This window comes from Anolis carolinensis, unplaced genomic scaffold (assembly GCF_035594765.1).
Source record: "Anolis carolinensis isolate JA03-04 unplaced genomic scaffold, rAnoCar3.1.pri scaffold_11, whole genome shotgun sequence".
NCBI lineage: Eukaryota > Metazoa > Chordata > Lepidosauria > Squamata > Dactyloidae > Anolis > Anolis carolinensis.
In genome coordinates, this window is record NW_026943822.1 from 1,632,006 (window position 1) to 1,649,988 (window position 17,983).

At 43.0% G+C, this 17,983-nt stretch overlaps 1 protein-coding gene across 1 annotated transcript in view; it reads left to right on the forward strand.

Annotated features, from left to right (window-relative positions):
- The window catches only part of uaca (uveal autoantigen with coiled-coil domains and ankyrin repeats), a 60,028-nt gene that overhangs the window by 10,914 nt on the left and 31,131 nt on the right, over positions 1–17,983 (forward strand). The window contains exon 2 of the mRNA XM_062963155.1: positions 16,039–16,172. Within this exon, the coding sequence (XP_062819225.1) occupies positions 16,039–16,172 (134 nt within the window). The remainder of the gene's footprint in view (positions 1–16,038; positions 16,173–17,983) is intronic.

A 17,983-nucleotide genomic window follows, 5' to 3' on the forward strand; every position in this document is an offset into this window, starting at 1 on the left:
AAAACTTTGCTAGGTCTTACTTTCAGGGGAGGCCTTACATTTAGCAATTCAGCAAAATCTCTACTAGGTCTTATTTTCTGGGGATGTCTTATTTTCGGGGAAACAGGGTAAGTTTGTTGTTTGCTGTCAAGTCGGCTTCGTTTTATGCTAGCCTCTGAAAAAGAGATTTCCCAAGAGTATCAGTGAAATATTCTCCAAGGGCCATGGCTTCCTTGATGGAGCCTACATATATCTGATGAGGTCTTCTTATTTTTCTCTTGCCTTTCCTTTTACTGTTGCTGTTGATGTTGTGTGCCTTCCAGTAGTTTCTGATTTATTTCTGACCTATTTCAGGGAGTATTGCCTTTCTTTGAAGCTAGGAGAGTCCAACTTGCCTTTCAATTCCCAGGCAAACATTCAGACCACTGCACTGCACTCTTCAAGTCATTTCTTGTGTTATGGGAACCCTATTATGGGGTTTTCTTGCCAAGATATTTTTCAGTGTGTGCTTGACACCATTGCCTTTGAAGGCTGAGAGAGGACAACTTGCTCAAAATGACCCACTGGACTTTCATAACTGAACAATGCTCTCTTATTGCCATTTCCAGTGAGTTGTTTACCCTCAAAATGTGTTCAAAATACAATAGCAAAGCTGCTCAGAAAAACTATTGTTGTTGTTGTTACACAATGTAACAACATTTGAAACAAATTCTGTTTCTGGTTTGAAAGTGTTACTTCCCATTTAATTGTGCAGTCTTTGAAAGTAGTTATCGAAGCTTCATTTTTGTGGCTGCCACAAATTATGTTGAATTGGTTGAGACTTGATGAGATATTGTGGAAAACTAGAGTGAAATGTGCTGCAGGATGTCCCTTCTGCAAAGACAAAGTTTTTTGCAGTTTAATAAAAGCTTTCCCATGTTTTTATGATAGAACCAATTAGGAAATGACATTTATAACCCAGAGAAAAAAATTGTTACATAGTGTTATTAGTATAATTATTAGTAATATGCCGCTTTTTCTCTTAATAGAGAGAAATAATCAGGGATGCAGGCCTGCCTCATCTCTCCTTCCTTTCCTATCGCCCTGCCATTGTGTGGTAAGGGCAGGTCATGTGAGAATGCAACTAGAGCAAGATGGTCCAAGTTTGCTATCTTGCATTCATGTGAAGGGCGAAGCTTCCACTTCTTTTGGGCCGAAGAGGCATGTAGCCTGTCCCTCGTTCACCTGGGTTGCGCAACAGCCACATCCAGTTGTTCCACCTGTATTTTCCCATGTTTGGGTGCACCTGTCTTGGTGACACTCCTGTTTCCAGTCTTGCTGCTTATCTTGTGATTTTTCTCAGCACCTGGAGCTCTTTGCGGCTGGGCTTGGTATCGTTGCCTGCAACCAAAATTCTCCTGTTCTGCTTGGGGTTCTTGTTTGGTTGCCTTTCAGGGTGCCATGCATCACTGGAGCCGACTCTTGTCACTTTGCAACTTTGCAGCGTGAGGTGGGGCATCCTGCAAGTCGAGATCCAACTTCCATTTCTTCTCCTTGTTGCAAAAACACAGCAAGCAGAGTGTTCCCCACGTTAACAGAGGCTGCATGGAAATGCATATTGGTATGGTGACAGCCTTGCTCTGTCTCCTGGTTTTAACATTTTATTTCCTGCATTATTTGAGCCTCAAAAGAGAGTGGAGTCATTTTTTAGTCCTCAGTCTGTGTTTGCTCTGGTAAAGCAATAAGCATCTATTCAGCTGTCCTGTCTCTACCTCGCTCTAGGGCTGTGAGAGGGGCAGGTATTTGGGAAAGGAGTAGACTTTTGTCTGTGCTTCTAGCCCTATAGCCCTGTTTTTCTTGTCAGTCAAGCAAAACCCTCTCTTTTCTGTCACCTGCCCTGCTGCTCAGCTGATCTGTGGGATAATTGATGGAAAAGTGGGGTGGGGAAGGGGAAGTGGAAGAGGAATTGGGACTTTACTGGCTAAGGACCTGATGGGAATACTAGACTTAACAGCCTCTAGGAAGCTCCAGGTTATTTATTATTATTCATTGCAGTTTCTCAAGTCGCTTCTGACACACACACACACACACACACAAAATCCATTGATTGACTTTATTTTTGTAGCACCTTTATCCTAATGTAGACTCAAAGCAGCTAGCAATAAATACGTGTATTAACTAAAGTCTAATGTGCCATTGAATCTAATGCGCACCTCAATTTTCAAAACCCTGAAACCAAAAAAGAGAGAGAAGTATTTGTTGGCAAATGTAATATGCAGCAGCAAAAAGTGCACTCTTTGTTATTTGGCCAAAAAAATTGTCCATTACAGTGGCTGCATGCTTATAATTCCTTCTTTGAAAACAAAAGTGTTAGAACATCAAAGCTTCCAGCAATGGCAAAGAAAAACCTTTGCCATTGCATTTATGCTGTAGAATGAATCCACTTTAATTGCCTTTGTTCAGTGTTATGGGGTCATGGGGGTTGCCAAAGAATGCTGATGTCTCACCACACTACAAATCCCAGCATTTCATAGCATTGAGCCATGGCAAATGAGAGATGACATCTCTCAAATAGAAGCTCCAGGTACTCCCAAAGTAGCTTTTCCTATTACTTTGGCTCAGCACTAAGATTACCATATCATGCGAATCTAATGCACACCCTAATTTTGGGAAGGCAGTTTAGTCAAAACAGGTGAGCATTAGATTCAAGTAAATACGGTATGTCACAATGCAAATAAAGCAATGTACATGAGTATTAAGATTTTAAAAAATACCAAACCCTTTGTGTTGTTAAACTATTAAACATAAAAATATTAAAATACATTAGAAGAGTGCACAAATACCTCAAAATCCCAACCACATTAACTCACCTCCCATCATACCCTAAAGACCCGATGGATTGAGCTCCATTTGTCTGGGGATAAAATGATAAATTTTTGAGTTCCGAAAGTTGCTCTGACTCTTGGGACATAAATAATCAGGAGTTCATTTCATGGCAGTGCTGATCTTTTCAGTTCCCTGGCTGTAAGGATGAATTCGTGGTCACATGGCTCTCAGCAGAGCAAACGGCCGTTTTTTTTTAATTGCTGTGTGCTTTCCATTCAGGAAACGGCTCTCTGGAGACGGCTGAAAGTGAAGGGGAAAGGTGGACTTCCATTGAAAGTGCATCTTATAGATGAGAGGCTTCCAGGATCCCTGCTCATTGAAATCATGAAACATTAGACCAGGGGTCCCCAAACTAAGGCCCGGGGGCTGGATGCGGCCCTTCAAGGTCATTTACCTGGCCCCCGCCCTCCATTTTATAATATAATATTTTTATATCAGTTTTAATAATATAATATATTATATATACATATAATATTGATAAAAATATAATGTTATACAATATACTAATAATAATACCATATAATAATATTAAATTATATGTTATATATTACATATAATATTACAGTATAGTGGTATAGTTCAATGTATAGTAATATATAATGCTAATATTGTGCTATGCTAATAATATAATATATTGTATGTACATACAGCTTCTCTGAGTCCCCTTTGGGGTGAGAAGGGTGGGATATAAATGTAGTAAATAAATGTAGTAAATAAATAAAAGGAATAATTTTAGACTCAGGCTTGCCCAAAGTCTGACATGACTTGAAGGCACACAGCAACAACAACAATCCTAATTAACTTGACTATCTCATTTGCCAGAAGCAGGTCCACACTTTCCACTGAAATCCTGATAGATTTATGTTGGTTAAAATTGTTTTCATTTTTAAATATTGTATTTTTCTTTCATTGTTGTTTTGTACTACAAATAAGACATGTGCAGTGTGCATAGGAATTTGTTCGTATTTTTTTTTCAAATGATAATTCAGCTCCTCAACAGTCTGCTTTAAAAGTTTGAGGACCCCTACATTAGACTATTGACATGAACTAAAACTCTACACCTGCCCCATCATCCCAGTCACACCATTCCCTAAATGCTGGATGGCAGAGGGATGTGTTTACTTATCAATGAAAGGCAAGCAAAGATGGAATCTCTCAGACAAAAGGGAATCCCAGAGCCATGGAAAAGGCCCTGTTGAATGTTGTGTCTCGATGGGAGTCAATGTGTAGTTCTTTACCAAGTGTTTATTTGTAGTCTGTGGTGCCATGGGAAAGGCTACGTTTGCGCGGAGGGGGAGCAATCCTAGTGCAGGGTTGGATCAGCCAAGATGCACATCTGTTCATCCTGTAAGAGGGGACAGTGCGGTCCTTCTGGTCCAATATGTTCCCTCATTTAACTCAGTTGGAGGCAATGTATGGCCACTTCCTCGCAGAGCCCATGAAATCGCACCAGAAAAGAGTGTCGGACACATTCCTGCACTTCAGGAAATAGCAGTGCCCTTTAGATAAGCAAAAGGCACTCTTTAGTGAACTGGGTATTTCAAAGAGCTCCTGGTTCCTGGTGTTCAGCTCTTTTAAGGGGCCTTTGGATTCTCTGTAGTTCTGGACCGTTTATGGAGTTGTATTTCTTTAAAACCCTGGGAGGAGCTGTTTCGGCGGTTCTGTGAGGGGAGGAAATGAAATGTGCAATTAGTGGGCAAATGAGTTAAGACTTGCCCATCTTAATTACAGGGCGGAAGATTAATCTCAAACCGGCTGTTCTGCCGCCACAATATATTGTGTTCAGAGGTGGGTCTCGTGCCGTGACAGGTGAGAACACCGTTTGGTTCTAAGGGGAAAACCATAACAACAACAACAACAGGCGGGCACAGTTCAATATGGTTGGGCAAATTCAGGATGCCTGGAGCCCTCCATGGACCAAACTGGCCCATCTAAATAAAACTGAAGGTGCCCAAAGAGTCGGTTCTGATTTTAAAACAGTTTTTTAAACAAATAAGGAGTGCGTCTATGAATGCATTGATTAGAGATAAATTATTCTCCTGCAAGAAATAGTTCTTTGTCTCTTCTTTTCTTTTCAGGAGCCTTTTCTGCCATAAAACCTTTCCTCTGCAGACTTCTAGCCCCCGCAAAATGGTCTTTTGGCCCACAGTCTCCACCTCTGCCCTACGAGGGATGCTTGGTGTATTCATTGCCATTAGGGCCACAAATCACCAATCTGCTCTAAGAATTCAGTCCAAAGTTTCCACTCAACTTCAGATGGAATTTGTCAGTTGGGAAGGGATGATTTGCCAACTTAGGGCCAAGCCGGGATGCCTTCCAGAGCTTTCTAAATCAATTGGCTGACTTTCGTTGGGTTTTCCCTCCGAGAGGAGTGTTTTCCATCGCGCAATTTATTTTATAACCAGACGAGGAATGTTTGTGCAAAACAAAGCAGTGGGCTGATATCTACCCTTTTATTTTTTGTGTCACGATGCAGGTAGTTGTCTTTCAAACAGATTGTAACTTCAGACGCCTGTGATGTTGCGTAAACGTCCAACTCCCTTTTCCTGTGGGCCGAGTAGGAGTTGTGTGTGAAATTCCTCTGGGATTGCTCATGGGCGTCCCTTGGAATCCGCTCTGCCCACTCCAGGTCATCCTTTTCAAAGCTCTTACAGGGGTAATGAGCCGTTCAAATGTGTTAACCTCTCCTCCTCCTCCCCATATGACAAAGGAAAGGAATATTTGCAAAGCTCAGCTTGATGCGGCTGAACAGTGATTTTCCTAGGGAAAATTCTGTTTTGGTCATTAGTATTGGTGTCTGATACGTATTAATAGGACAGAAGATGTTTATAAGCACAAACTTATTATTGACACAAAGACATAGTATGACACAGCAAACGAGATATATATGCTGGATTTCGTATCACAAAATCACAAGTCAAACACTTCCCAAGTGTCCAGGACTGTGATGTTGTTGTTGTTGTTGTTATTATTTTGTGTCTTACCCGCCCGTTCTCATGGCTCAAGGTGGGTCACAGCACAATCAAAACACACAAACATTACAGAAAATTACACACATATTAAAATGTAGTTCTATAAAAGACATATAGTAAAACACATTTCTACAAAATACATATTAAATACACAGGACAGATATTAAAACACAGGGCATGAGTTTAAAATAGATGCTTAAGACATGCTCAAAATAATAATAATAATAATAATAATAATAATAATAATAATAATAATAATTTATTACCTGCCTCTCGTGATGGCTTGAGGCTGGGTACAACAAATTAAAAATATATACAGTAAATATATACAGTAAATTACATAGATAAAAACTGAATAGCAGAGCTATAAGAGCAAAAAAAAAAAAAACACTTGGAGGGTACCCATTGATATGTTTGTTGCTTTGATTTCAAGATTCATTTCAAGCTTCGATTAACTTAAGGAAGCCATGACAAATGTAGATCTCATTGGTTTCAATGGGTCTAATGGTCTAAGTAGAGTGCATTCTGGATCTGGCCCATAGTTGTGCCTAAATTTGGAAACCAAGGGATGCCACCTCCCAGACCCCACACATTGAAAGGTGTTGTGTTTAAAAATAATAAAAAAAAAGTTATGCGGTGCGTTGACATGATGTGCTGATATAACAAGTCTGGGCGGGCGGGCAGGAAGGCGCATAAATACATGTAAACACATTCCACTCTTTTCACATGAAGGAAGACAAAGAGTCCGGTGATTTATGGGTGTGTTTGGCGTGGGGTGCCACTGTGGCCACAAATGTGGTTTTAAAAGGGCTGAAAGGATTTCTTAATGGAAGAGTTATTGCCGCAAGGGGAGGGTGGAGCTATTACCGCGTTGTCAAGGGCCTGGGCCTGGTGCCTGGCTCTTTACTGTTGTTGTTGTTGTTGTTGTGCCTTTGAGGTATTTCTGACCCTGTTGTGGGTTTCTCTTGCCAAGATTAGTGCCTTCCCTGGAGGCTGAGAGAATGGGACTCGCCCAGGGTCACCCAGTGGGTTTCAGTGGTTGCTTGGTAATTTGGGCCATGTTCCTAGTCTCAATTTTATGCTGGCTGTTGACTTCTCCAAACAAGGGCTGCTTGGCCCAGTTTCTCCCATCTATTCTGACACGAAGGCCCTGAGAAGGAAGGCATGGTCCAATTCCTGGGAATCTCGGTGGATCCCATGCTAGTGAAATGAAGGGTGTTGCTAGATCCTATCTGACAATGTGAAATGTTTCTGAATGGGTGTGCATCCACATGCCTTGATCCCTCCCTACCTCCCACTATAGCTGTGAATGTTTTTGATTCTGATCGATTGCGGAAACTTGTCTGAGTCCCATGAAGTAACCATGGCACGGCTTGGATGTCAGAGTGGGATTTCCTTATGAGACGTCCATGTAAGATTCTGTTGTGGATCGTTTATTGTATTCCTTCCAGCAGTTTCTGACTTGTGACAATCCTAAAGTGACCTATTATGCAGTTTTGTTGCCTTTGCCTTCTGTGAGACTCGCCTAACTAAGGTTCCCAGTGAGTTTCCATGGCTGAGTGGAAATTCGGGCCCTGGTCTTCCCAGCGTCCTAGTCCAACATAGTTACCTTGATTTATTCTAGGACTCATTGCCTACAGTAAATGAGAAAGCCCATAAGTTGTAGTTGTTTGGGTATTTGACTTCATCCTGCACCCCATTGCAGGTGTGTTGATTCTCTTCCTGGCTGGTTACATCATAGTTGAGCTTTTATAATATTTAGTGAAATTCATCTAGTGACAAAACAGTGCCCTTATTCAGAGAAGGATTTTTTTTTTAACGGGGGATGTTTAAGTCTTCTCTCTACCACCGGTTTTGTGTGATTAAACAATGACCCGCATCTCTTTCTGTGAAGGAAGACCTCTCCTTGGGCACAATTGCTATATAGAGCAATAGTGCTTTTGGAGAGTAACTATTTTATATTTCTTTTCCGTTGCTCCCTCTAATATCTATCCTCTAGACTACACCACTTCCTTATGACCCTGTTCGCTATGGTTTTGTTTTATGTTTCTCTCACCCCGAGTTTTAACTTAATGTTCATGTGGACCGCCCTTGTTCTCATTGTCTCCTTGATTTGTACTGTAATTGGATATTATTATTTATTGTATCGCTTATTGTGTTGTTTTTATATGCTGTTTATATTGTATTGCTTTGGGCATGGCCCCATGTAAGCCGCCCCGAGTCCCCGTTGGGGAGATAGTGGCGGGGTGTAAATAAAGTTTTTTTTATTATTATTATTATTATTATTATTATTATTATTATTATTATTATTATTATTATAGAATAGACTAGAATAACTTTCATGTCATTGCATATGGTGAAATGAAATAAAATGCTTTCTGATTGAAAAACAGAAATCTATTGATTCTTTCTAAATCTTTTGTTGCGCTAAAGATGAAGCAGTGATTGTCCCTCCATATTATGACGAAGCAAGGACATTGCACCTTTCCTGGAAAGCAAAAAATGCAAGTGTTTTAGCTCAAAGTTTCATAAAGAAGATGCTGTTGTTATTCTTGAGCTTGAGAGTTGATGTTACAGATGGTTAGCCTTTGGTCCTGTCCCATCAGGATATGACTTGACAGGCCTTGAGTTCTGTTGGAAGGGAGGAAAGAACGGAACCAGTTCAGTGCTGGGTTCTGCGTTTGCTCCTTGGGTAAGCAAAGAACAGCAAAATGCCAGACCTCTCTGAAGGAGAACCTATTAATAGTCTTTATATGGGTAGCATCACCCGGTGCCCCTCATTCCTGGTTGTCAGAGGCAGCTGTCTGTGCTCCCTTTCCGCTGCTTCTGGTAATCCAAGAACATCCTGTCTTGTTTGACCCTGATCGGTAAGAGTCCTCCATCATCATGCATGGGGTATGTGGCAGGGGCACCACCTGGTATCCTCACAGCCAGGTAGAATCATAGAATCATAGAATCATAGAATAGTAGAGTTGGAAGAGACCTCATGGGCCATCCAGTCCAACCCCCTGCTAAGAAGCAGGAAATCGCATTTAAAGCACCCCCGACAGATGGCCATCCAGTCTCTGCTTAAAAGCCTCCAAAGAAGGAGCCTCCACCACAGTCCGGGGAAGAGAGTTCCACTGTCGAACAGCCCTTCTCACAGTGAGGAAGTTCTTCCTGATGTTCAGGTGGAATCTCCTTCCCTGTGGTTTGAAGCCATTGTTCCGTGTCCTAGTCCGCAGGGCAGCAGAAAACAAGCTCCCTCCCTCCTCCCTAGGACTTCCCTTCACGTATTTGTACATGGCTATCATGTCTCCTCTCAGCCTTCTCTTCTGCAGGCTAAACTTGCCCAGCTCTTTAAGCCGCTCCTCATAGGGCTTGTTCTCCAGACCCTTGATCATTTTAGTTGCCCTCCTCTGGACGCTTTCCAGCTTGTCAACATCTCCCTTCAACTGTGGTGCCCAAAATTGCACACAGTATTCCAGGTGTGGTCCGACCAAGGCAGAATAGAATAAGGGGGAGCAGGACTTCCCTGGATCTAGACGCTATTCCCCTATTGATGCAGGCCAGAATCCCGTTGGCTTTTTTAGCTGCCGCATCACATTGTTGGCTCATGTTTAACTTGTTGTCCATGACGACTCCAAGGTCTTTTTCGCACACACTGCTGTCAAGCCAGGCATCGTCCCCCATTCTGTATCTTTGATTTCCATTTTTTCTGCCAAAGTGAAGTATCCTGCATTTGTCCCTGTTGAACTTCATTTTGTTAGTTACGGCCCATCTCTCTAGTCTGTCAAGATCGTTTTGAATTCTGCTCCTGTCTTCTGGAGTGTTAGCTATCCCTCCCAGTTTTGTGTCGTCTGCAAACTTGATGATCGTGCCTTCTAACCCTTCGTCTAAGTCGTTCATAAAGATGTTGAACAGAACCGGGCCCAGGACGGAGCCCTGCTGATGGCACTCCACTTGTCACTTCTTTCCATGATGAAGACGACGCATTGGTGAGAATCACCCTTTGGGTTCGTTCGCTTAGCCAATTACAGATCCACCTAACCGTAGTTTTGTCTAGCCCACATTTTACTAGTTTGTTTGCCAGAAGGTCGTGGGGGACTTTGTCGAAGGCCTTATGAAGTGCCACAAATTAGAGAATATCCAGAGGTCCATCCCATCCAACCTCATTCTGCCAAACCTTCCCAACAGATAGACATCCAGCCTCTGTTTCAAAACCTTCAGAGCAAGTGGAAACTCCAAGGCCATTGATCGTTCTCTATCAGGAAGTTCTTCCTAATATTTAGGTGGAATTTCAGCTGAGACTTTTTGATGTATTGATTTGGGATGCAGTGTTCAATTAGGACTTGATGTCAGCAGTAGAATTAAGAGGCGTCACACTCGCTTGGACGAGCAGGTCCATTGTGGACTCTGTTGGAGCTCAGCGTCTTCATAGGAGAAGTCCAGGCTGTGATAGCACCACACGCAGCAGTCAGCCCAGTTTGTGTGGAATTTCTAAGCGTCCTGGTTTATTTTTCTTCTTTTTACCCCTGGAATGCTGCTTGCATGTGAAAAGCCTATTGGCCTGCAGCTGACTTCCTGGCGCGCTGCGTGTTTTTAAGAGAAAGTTCAACTCAATGTTAGCACACGGGCGTGCCTTTAGAACGCAAGGAGAAGAGGAAAAAGCAGCACAGTGGTGTGTGGTGTGTCTTTATATGTGGGAAAGGACCACCAACCCCTTTCCCACTTCATCGTGGAAAGTCTCCTGTGTGAACAGTAGACCCCAAATTCCACTGCGATGGACAGTGGACCTCTTGCTCTTAGACTTCCTAGCCAAAAATTCATCTTTGACTCCAGTGATTTTGAAGCAAAGCATAACTACTCAATTGAGGAGAGAATGCTTCCAGTGTTTGGATACTGTTGTCATAGGCTATCACTGGTGGCCCATGAGTCTGATTTTCTTCCAAGTGAAGAGTCTTGGCAGTGGGTCTGTAAGTGATTTTAGAGACTTATTCTGATTCTAGATCTGCATGCTTTCTTTTGCAGTGAGAACATACATTTCCAGAAGGAAGGTGGTCCCAACAAGGGTTGGCTTGCGGCACCTTCTTCATCTTGGCACATTTTTCGCTTTTGCCTTCCATTTGTGCCTCTTCAAAACCCACAGCACTGATGGTCACAGCTGACCTCCAGTTGCAGTGCTTGAGGGTCAGGGCTTCCCAGTTCATGGTGTTTATTCCACATTTTTAAAGGTTAGCTTTAAGCCCATCTTTCAGTCCCTTTTGCTGTCCATCGACATTGCGATTTCCGTTCTTGAGCTGAGAGTAAAGTAACTGCTTTGGGAGATGGTGATTGGATGGCTTTTAGTCCAACGAAGTTGATGATGGAGAATCATGGCTTTGATGCTGGTGGCCTTTGTTTCTTCTTCCAGGTGTTAACCTTTGTCCGCCTGTTTTCTTCCCAAGAGATTTGCAAGATTTTTCAAAGGCAGCCCTTTCAGAAGTGACGTTTAGACGGTCCACATTTCATAGGTGTACAACAGAGCTGGAAGGACAATAGATTTATCAATAAGCATCTTGGTCTCCCTACGATATGAGAAGTAAGGCTTGGAGAGCAATTCAGAGAAGCCCAATGAAGGGCTAGCCAGGCAGAACCCATGACCTTAGTTAGGATAGCATTGCATGCATTTCTAAACATATTGTGGTCCTGCTGGGTGGGATTGAAGTGTTGAGTCCAACAACACTCCTTGCCCAAGCAACCTCAGGTCTCATCAGAGGGATGGAAGCCCTTTTGAATCTTACTAGAATGGACATTCAAGGAAACTGTACTTGGACTCCCTGACCCTGTTTGATGCTTCAGCATCCAGAACGAACCATTTATTTTGTGGGCTGTAGTTTGGAAGGACACATTCAGTGTCATGATCCAAGCAGACCCTTGGTCATGGTCCCCTTTTCCATTTCATGCCTTGACCGGTCTCTGAGGGGCCTCTTGTCTGGCACCCGAGGAGACAGGCTGGCAGCGAAGGTAAGCCGAAACCTATTTGCTTTTTGGGATGGGGTTCTGGCTTGTAATATTTCTTTTTTATTGACATGCATGTCTTCTAATTTAACATCAGATGCTTTTGTCAAAATAGACTCTGGCATTCCTTGTGCTGCCGTTGCTTCTGCGCCAGAACGTCGTTTGCTGTGGTCAGATGATAAGTGACTGCGGGGGCTAGTTCATGGCAGTGTGTGTATATTATATATCTATCTTTTTCTGTTGCATCAGTGTCCACAATGCCCAATTTCACAGTGGCTTAGGGGAAAGTGTCAATTCAGAGCTAATAGGCTGTAGCGCATTTGGTTGTGATTGTTGCAGCGGGGCGGTGTGTTACCCGCTGGCGACGGGATCCGGGGGCTCGCTCTTGCAGCCGACAGCAACCCCAATGTATTACTCACCCTTTGAGCATGCCCTGAATGTATCCTGAGCTATTTCTTTCGGACGCTTGGCTATCAAGTACCGGGCGAATCAAAAAATAGCTCCGGACTAGTGTGAGACTGTCTGCATATTGTTTACAGGATATTTCAGAGCCAGGGGGATATTTACCACGTCTGAGTCGCTGAGGCGGTAGTTGGTGCCCCAGCAAGGAAGCAAAGAAAACAAAAGCCGTGTTGATGCAGGGTTTCCTTTCCTAGTGTCCAACGAGGGCAGCTGGAGCCGTTGGCACCACCGGCCAACTGGGAGGGACACTTGGGTCGGGCTGGGGCTGGCCCCAGACTCCGCTGCTTGGCCTCCTGAGCATTATGAAGTCTGAAGATGACCCTGAAGATGGAGAAAGCATGACCGGAGACCCCAGCTAAGAGTGGGACGGCCAGGATGAATGCGAGAACCCAGCGAGTCCGCCAAGGACCGAGGGCATATCCCCAGCTGCCTCCCGCCTCATAGCCGAATGCCCGGAACAGCGTTTGCTCTCGGCTGCAAGGACCCGGGGAATCTAGAATGAGTTGCCTCTTCTCCTGTGCCCTTAAACATGCGGTAGGTATCCCATGTGGGATGGCAGAGACACATGAACCCTCAAACCCATGCCTCCCAGTCCTGTGCCATACTTGCTGATGTGAAGGTTGGGAAAAGAGGACGCGAGAGCCGTGTTTCGATATCCGGAAGGATGTCCCATTGAGGAGAAGAGGGCAAGCTTGTTTTCTACTGCTCCAGAGATTTAGGCACAACGAAGCCATGGATTCAAATAGCAGATTCCTCCTAAATATTAGGAAGAACCTCTTTGAAAGTAGAATATGCTGCCTGGGAGTCCGGTGGAATCTCCTTTTCTGGTGTATTTTTAACAGAGGCTGGATGGTTGTTTGTCAGGATATCTTGTGTTGTCTTCCTGCACTGCGGGGTTGGACTGCATGGCCCTTGGAGTCTCTTCCAACTGTTTGATTCCATGTAGCTTGAACTACATTATTTCCCTGCTTCTGTTAACACCTCTTCAGGCATTTCTTTTAATTTGTAGCTACTTTGCGTCATAGATGGCTGGTTAGTTGACACGATGGAGAGTCGGGGCAATAATGGGCTTAACTGGAAATAACTTTTTATTGTAATCTGAGCGTCTCAACCAAGGCCAGCCCACGGTTTCCTATTCTGTGGGATTTCTTCCTGAAAGGAGATATTGTTTCATTGCTTTTCTGTGTCAGTGTAAAATAGGGAAGGGACATGGCAGAACCATTCTGGTACTTTTCCTGTAAAAGGTTTGTTCTTGGGAGCTGCTGCATTTTCAAATCAAGGGAGGAGGCTTGAATTGGATAAGCTACAACTTGGCTCTCCCTCCTTGGCAGCCCAGACCCTTTCTGGCCCCAAGAGCCTCATTTTCCCTCAAAGCTCCTTCTCTTTCAGAGCCTTGCCAGGAATGGCCCAGAGAAGGACTTCTTAGGAAAGCCCTGGCAGGTTAGAGAAAACGTAACCTTTTAAGTCTTAGAGGCTGTTCCTTGCGAATGCCTCCATCCCCTGCATTAGTGGAAACATAAAGGCATTCCAAAGCCCACATTTGTTTTTCTTTTTCAGGCTCAGGTTTGGTCCTGAAGGGTGTAAGGAGCCTGATGGATCCAAAGGGGTTTTTCCATCCAAGACTTGCTGTTTTGCCTGATGGAGAGTATTGCAAGGGAAGGGGGGATCATGCTGGAGACATCGACTTGCAAGGCTGAGATATGAAAGAAAGCAACTTCATGTCACCCGACTCCCACAGAGACCAAAGGCAGTGGCCAACAGCTTTTGTGCAAATTTTGCTTACTTACTGAGCAAACAAAACCAATTGCAAATGCTGTGATCTGAATATCAGATGCAAAAGTACACTCAGACCTGTGAGTGACCCGGGATCTCCAAGCTGTCGACACATTTGAGATTGTGTCTCCTTGTGTGTTTAAATCTGGCTGCGGGGAGGGGAAAGGCTCTAAACATTCCCGCAGGTTGCTTTAATTGCTCTGTCCACCTGTCCTGGCACATTGGGAGCCGTCCCTCACTGTCAAGGGAGTGAGTGGCATCAAAGCCTGGTCGGTACGTGCTGCGGAAGCAGGCACTCGGTGTTTCAAAGTTCTCGATTGGAGAAAGATGTCACCGAAACCCTTGCCTTGATGTACAAGATTAGCATTCCCTGCCTTTCCTTGGTGCCGGATGCACAGATCCAAATGGGACACCGTTGCCTTCCATCTAGCAGGACAGTATCTGCTGATATTGTATTCTGCTCTTTTTATTATGGCAAAACCGCTATAAGAAAACTATAGGAATGATGCTGTGGCTCCGTCTCTTGTTTGGGTGGATGCATTTGTCATGAAACTGCACTGTGTCTTATTCCTTCTTTGTGGACAAAGTCGCTTCTCCTGTGATTCAAAGAGGCAGGCGTCTCCGGGGAAACAATCACACACAAAGTGGGCTAAGAAGCAGAAGAGCTTCAGAAAGGACACATTTCTATATGGCTGTTCATTCATTGATGGCAAAACTGGCAATTCGTGGGTAGTGGCAGCCAAAGTGGCTGTGTTTTAGTGGGAGGAGAAGAAGAGGAGGATTGTTTTGAAACCTGGAGGGAAGAATGCTTGAAACTCCTCTACTGCTGGCAGTGTTTTTCTCTCCCCAAGAAGATATGCAGGGAAAAAGGGTGGAGAAGAACCTTGATCCGTTCTCAGGGAGAAAATGAGGCGGATTCAGCACAAATCCGGAAGGAATGCTGTGGCGCTTTGACCCTGATCCTCTGGAAACAGGCAGGAGGGAAGATACCACAGGCTGCTTCTACTTTAGCAAAACTTGAAGGAGAGAAGGCAATTTTAGCATTGTTTCAGGAATTACAGCCGCACTGTTGCTTCATCTGTTGCTTCACCTGTCCTGTTGTTATCTGCTCTGGTTCTTGTTCCCATCAGCTCCACCCTGAGATCCATTGAATCGAAACTGACCGTTAACTGGAGACCTCCTGCGTCTCAAAGAGGCGTTGCCAGGCAGATAAAAGAGTGCTGCTGGCTTTTAAAATGACTTTGTGCTATCTAATGCTAACTGGTTTAGATATCACAATCACATTAATGCAGTGCTTTCCCCAATACAGGACATACGGAAAAGGATGGGTGGCGTTGATTTTGTTTTCAGTGAGAAAATGAAGCGTATCAGGTCAACTAATAGGTTGTGTTTTTGAGCAAGATACAGGTAGTCCTCAACTTACGAACAAGAGAGGTTCTGTATGTTTGTTCTTAAGCTGAATTTGTTTGTAAGTCAGAACATGTACATTTTATAAGTGTTAACACCAGCAAGAAATATATATGCTTTAGCTTTGTATAGCAAAGTTGTATGAAGGGTGAACACCCATGTGGAGTTTCCTTTGCTGCCTGTGCCCCTGTTCAGAAGATCTCCCCTCACTTTCTATCCCTGTGATAATTTTGGAAAATTTGACTTGTTGTGGAGACAAGGATTGGAGATAAAGCTTCAGTGGAGACCCCGTTTCCCCATGATAAGAAGAGATTTTCCCTTCCTAGAAGTAGATTTCTCTCACTTCTTGTCTCAGCCCCATTCTTAACCATGAGTCATTTGTAAGTCAGGTGTTTGTATTTATTTATAGCAGGCATGCACAAACTTCGGCCCTCCAGGTGTTTGGAACTTCAACTCCTGGAGGGCCGAAGTTTGCCCATGCCCGACCTCGCCTCTGCCAGGTATATACAGCTGAGAGGAGCGTCGCTGCATCTCCCTGCATGCTGTTGGAATCAGTCCATCGCAGGAGACTAAACACGCTTCCCTTGCCTTCTCCCCACAGTTGACTGCCGACTGGAACAAATATGATGACCGGTTGATGAAAGCGGCGGAAAGGGGCGACGTGGAGAAGATCTCGTCCGTCCTCGCAAAGAAAGGAGTGAACCCCACCAAGCTCAATGTGGAAGGCCGATCAGCGTGAGTACACGCAGGGCTTTGCAGGCAAAGGAGGAGCACTTGTCCCCAGTTCCTCTGGCTTTAGAGACGTGGCTGGTCTCTTGCCCTAGATCAGGGGTCCTCAAACTTTTACAGTGGAGGGCTGGTTCATGGTCCCTCAGGCTGTTGAGGGGCCGAATTATCATTTTTTAAAAAAAATACAAACAAATTCCTATGCACACTGCACATGTCTTATTTGTAGTGCAAAAAAAAAAAAACAAAACCCAAAACAACTATTTATTTATTTATTTACTACATTTATACCCCACCCTCTCTCACCCCGAAGGGGACTCAGAGCGGCTTACAAGTTGTATGTACATACAATATATTATATTATTGGCATAGCACAATATTAGCATTATATATTACTATATTATCATATACCACTACCATAATATTAGTAATATTACATCTATATATATAAAAGAGTGATGGCATCATGGCGACCCACAAAACAACAAAACTACAGGCCCCCCAACCTCGAAATTTGACAACACAACCCATCATCCACGCCTCTAGGTTGATACAACAAAAAGAAAAGAAAAATAAAGTCCTAATTAGAGGGAGAGGAATAATTGCTTTTATCCAATTGCTGCCAGTTAGAAGGCTAAGCTCCTCCAACTTGGTCTCCTAGCAACCCAATAAAAAATAATGAAAAACACTAAAAAATTAATACAATAAAATACTATAATAACAGAAAATAACTAAAAATAATACAAGAAAATAATAAAATATAATAAATAAAAAGATAACTTACAATAAAATTAATTAAAAAATGCAAATAACGTCAAATAAAAATTACACAACAATTTTTAACCAATACCACCACCACTTTGCCACAGCAACGCGTGGCCGGGCACAGCTAGTTTAATATATAATGTATAATTAATATTATTATATTGTATAATTATTAGTATTATATTGCATTACATTATATTAGTATCAATATTATATGTATACACAATATATTCAATTATTACCATAGCAGAATATTAGTAAATAAAAGAACAATACAATATTTAAAAATAAAAACAATTTTAACCAACATAAACCTATCAGGATTTCAATGGGAAGTGTGTTCCTGCTTCTGGCCAATGAGATAGTCAAGTTAAGTAGGATTGTTGGTATTGTGTGCCTTCAAGTCATTTTAGACTTTGGGCGAGGCGAAGTCTAAAACTGAGGGTGGGGGCCAGGTAAATGACCTTGAAGGGCCGCATCCGGCCCCCGGGCCTTAGTTTGGGGATCCCTGCCCTAGATCATTACACTACGTAACATGATTTTTGTTCCTGGGTTATAAATGTCATTTCCTAATTGGTTCTATCATTAAAAAAACATGAAAAAAGTTTATTAAACTGCAAAAACTTTGTTTTTGTAGGACTTCCTGCAGCACATTTTACAATAGTTTTTCAATGAATATCTCATTGAATCTCAAGTAATTCTACCTAGTTTGTGGCAGCCACAAAAATGACGTTTTTGGAGTAGAACAGCTACAGTAGAGTCTCACTTATCCAAGCCTCGCTTATCCAAACTTCTGGATTATCCAAGCCATTTTTGTAGTCAATGTTTTTAATATATCGTGATATTTTGGTGCTAAATTCGTAAATACAGTAATTACAACATAACATTACTGCGTATTGAACTACTTTTTCTGTCAAATTTGTTGTATAACATGATGTTTTGGTGCTTAATTTGTAAAATCATAACCTAATTTGATGTTTAATAGGCTTTTCCTTAATCACTCCTTATTATCCAAGATATTCGCTTATCCAAGCTTCTGCCGGCCCGTTTAGCTT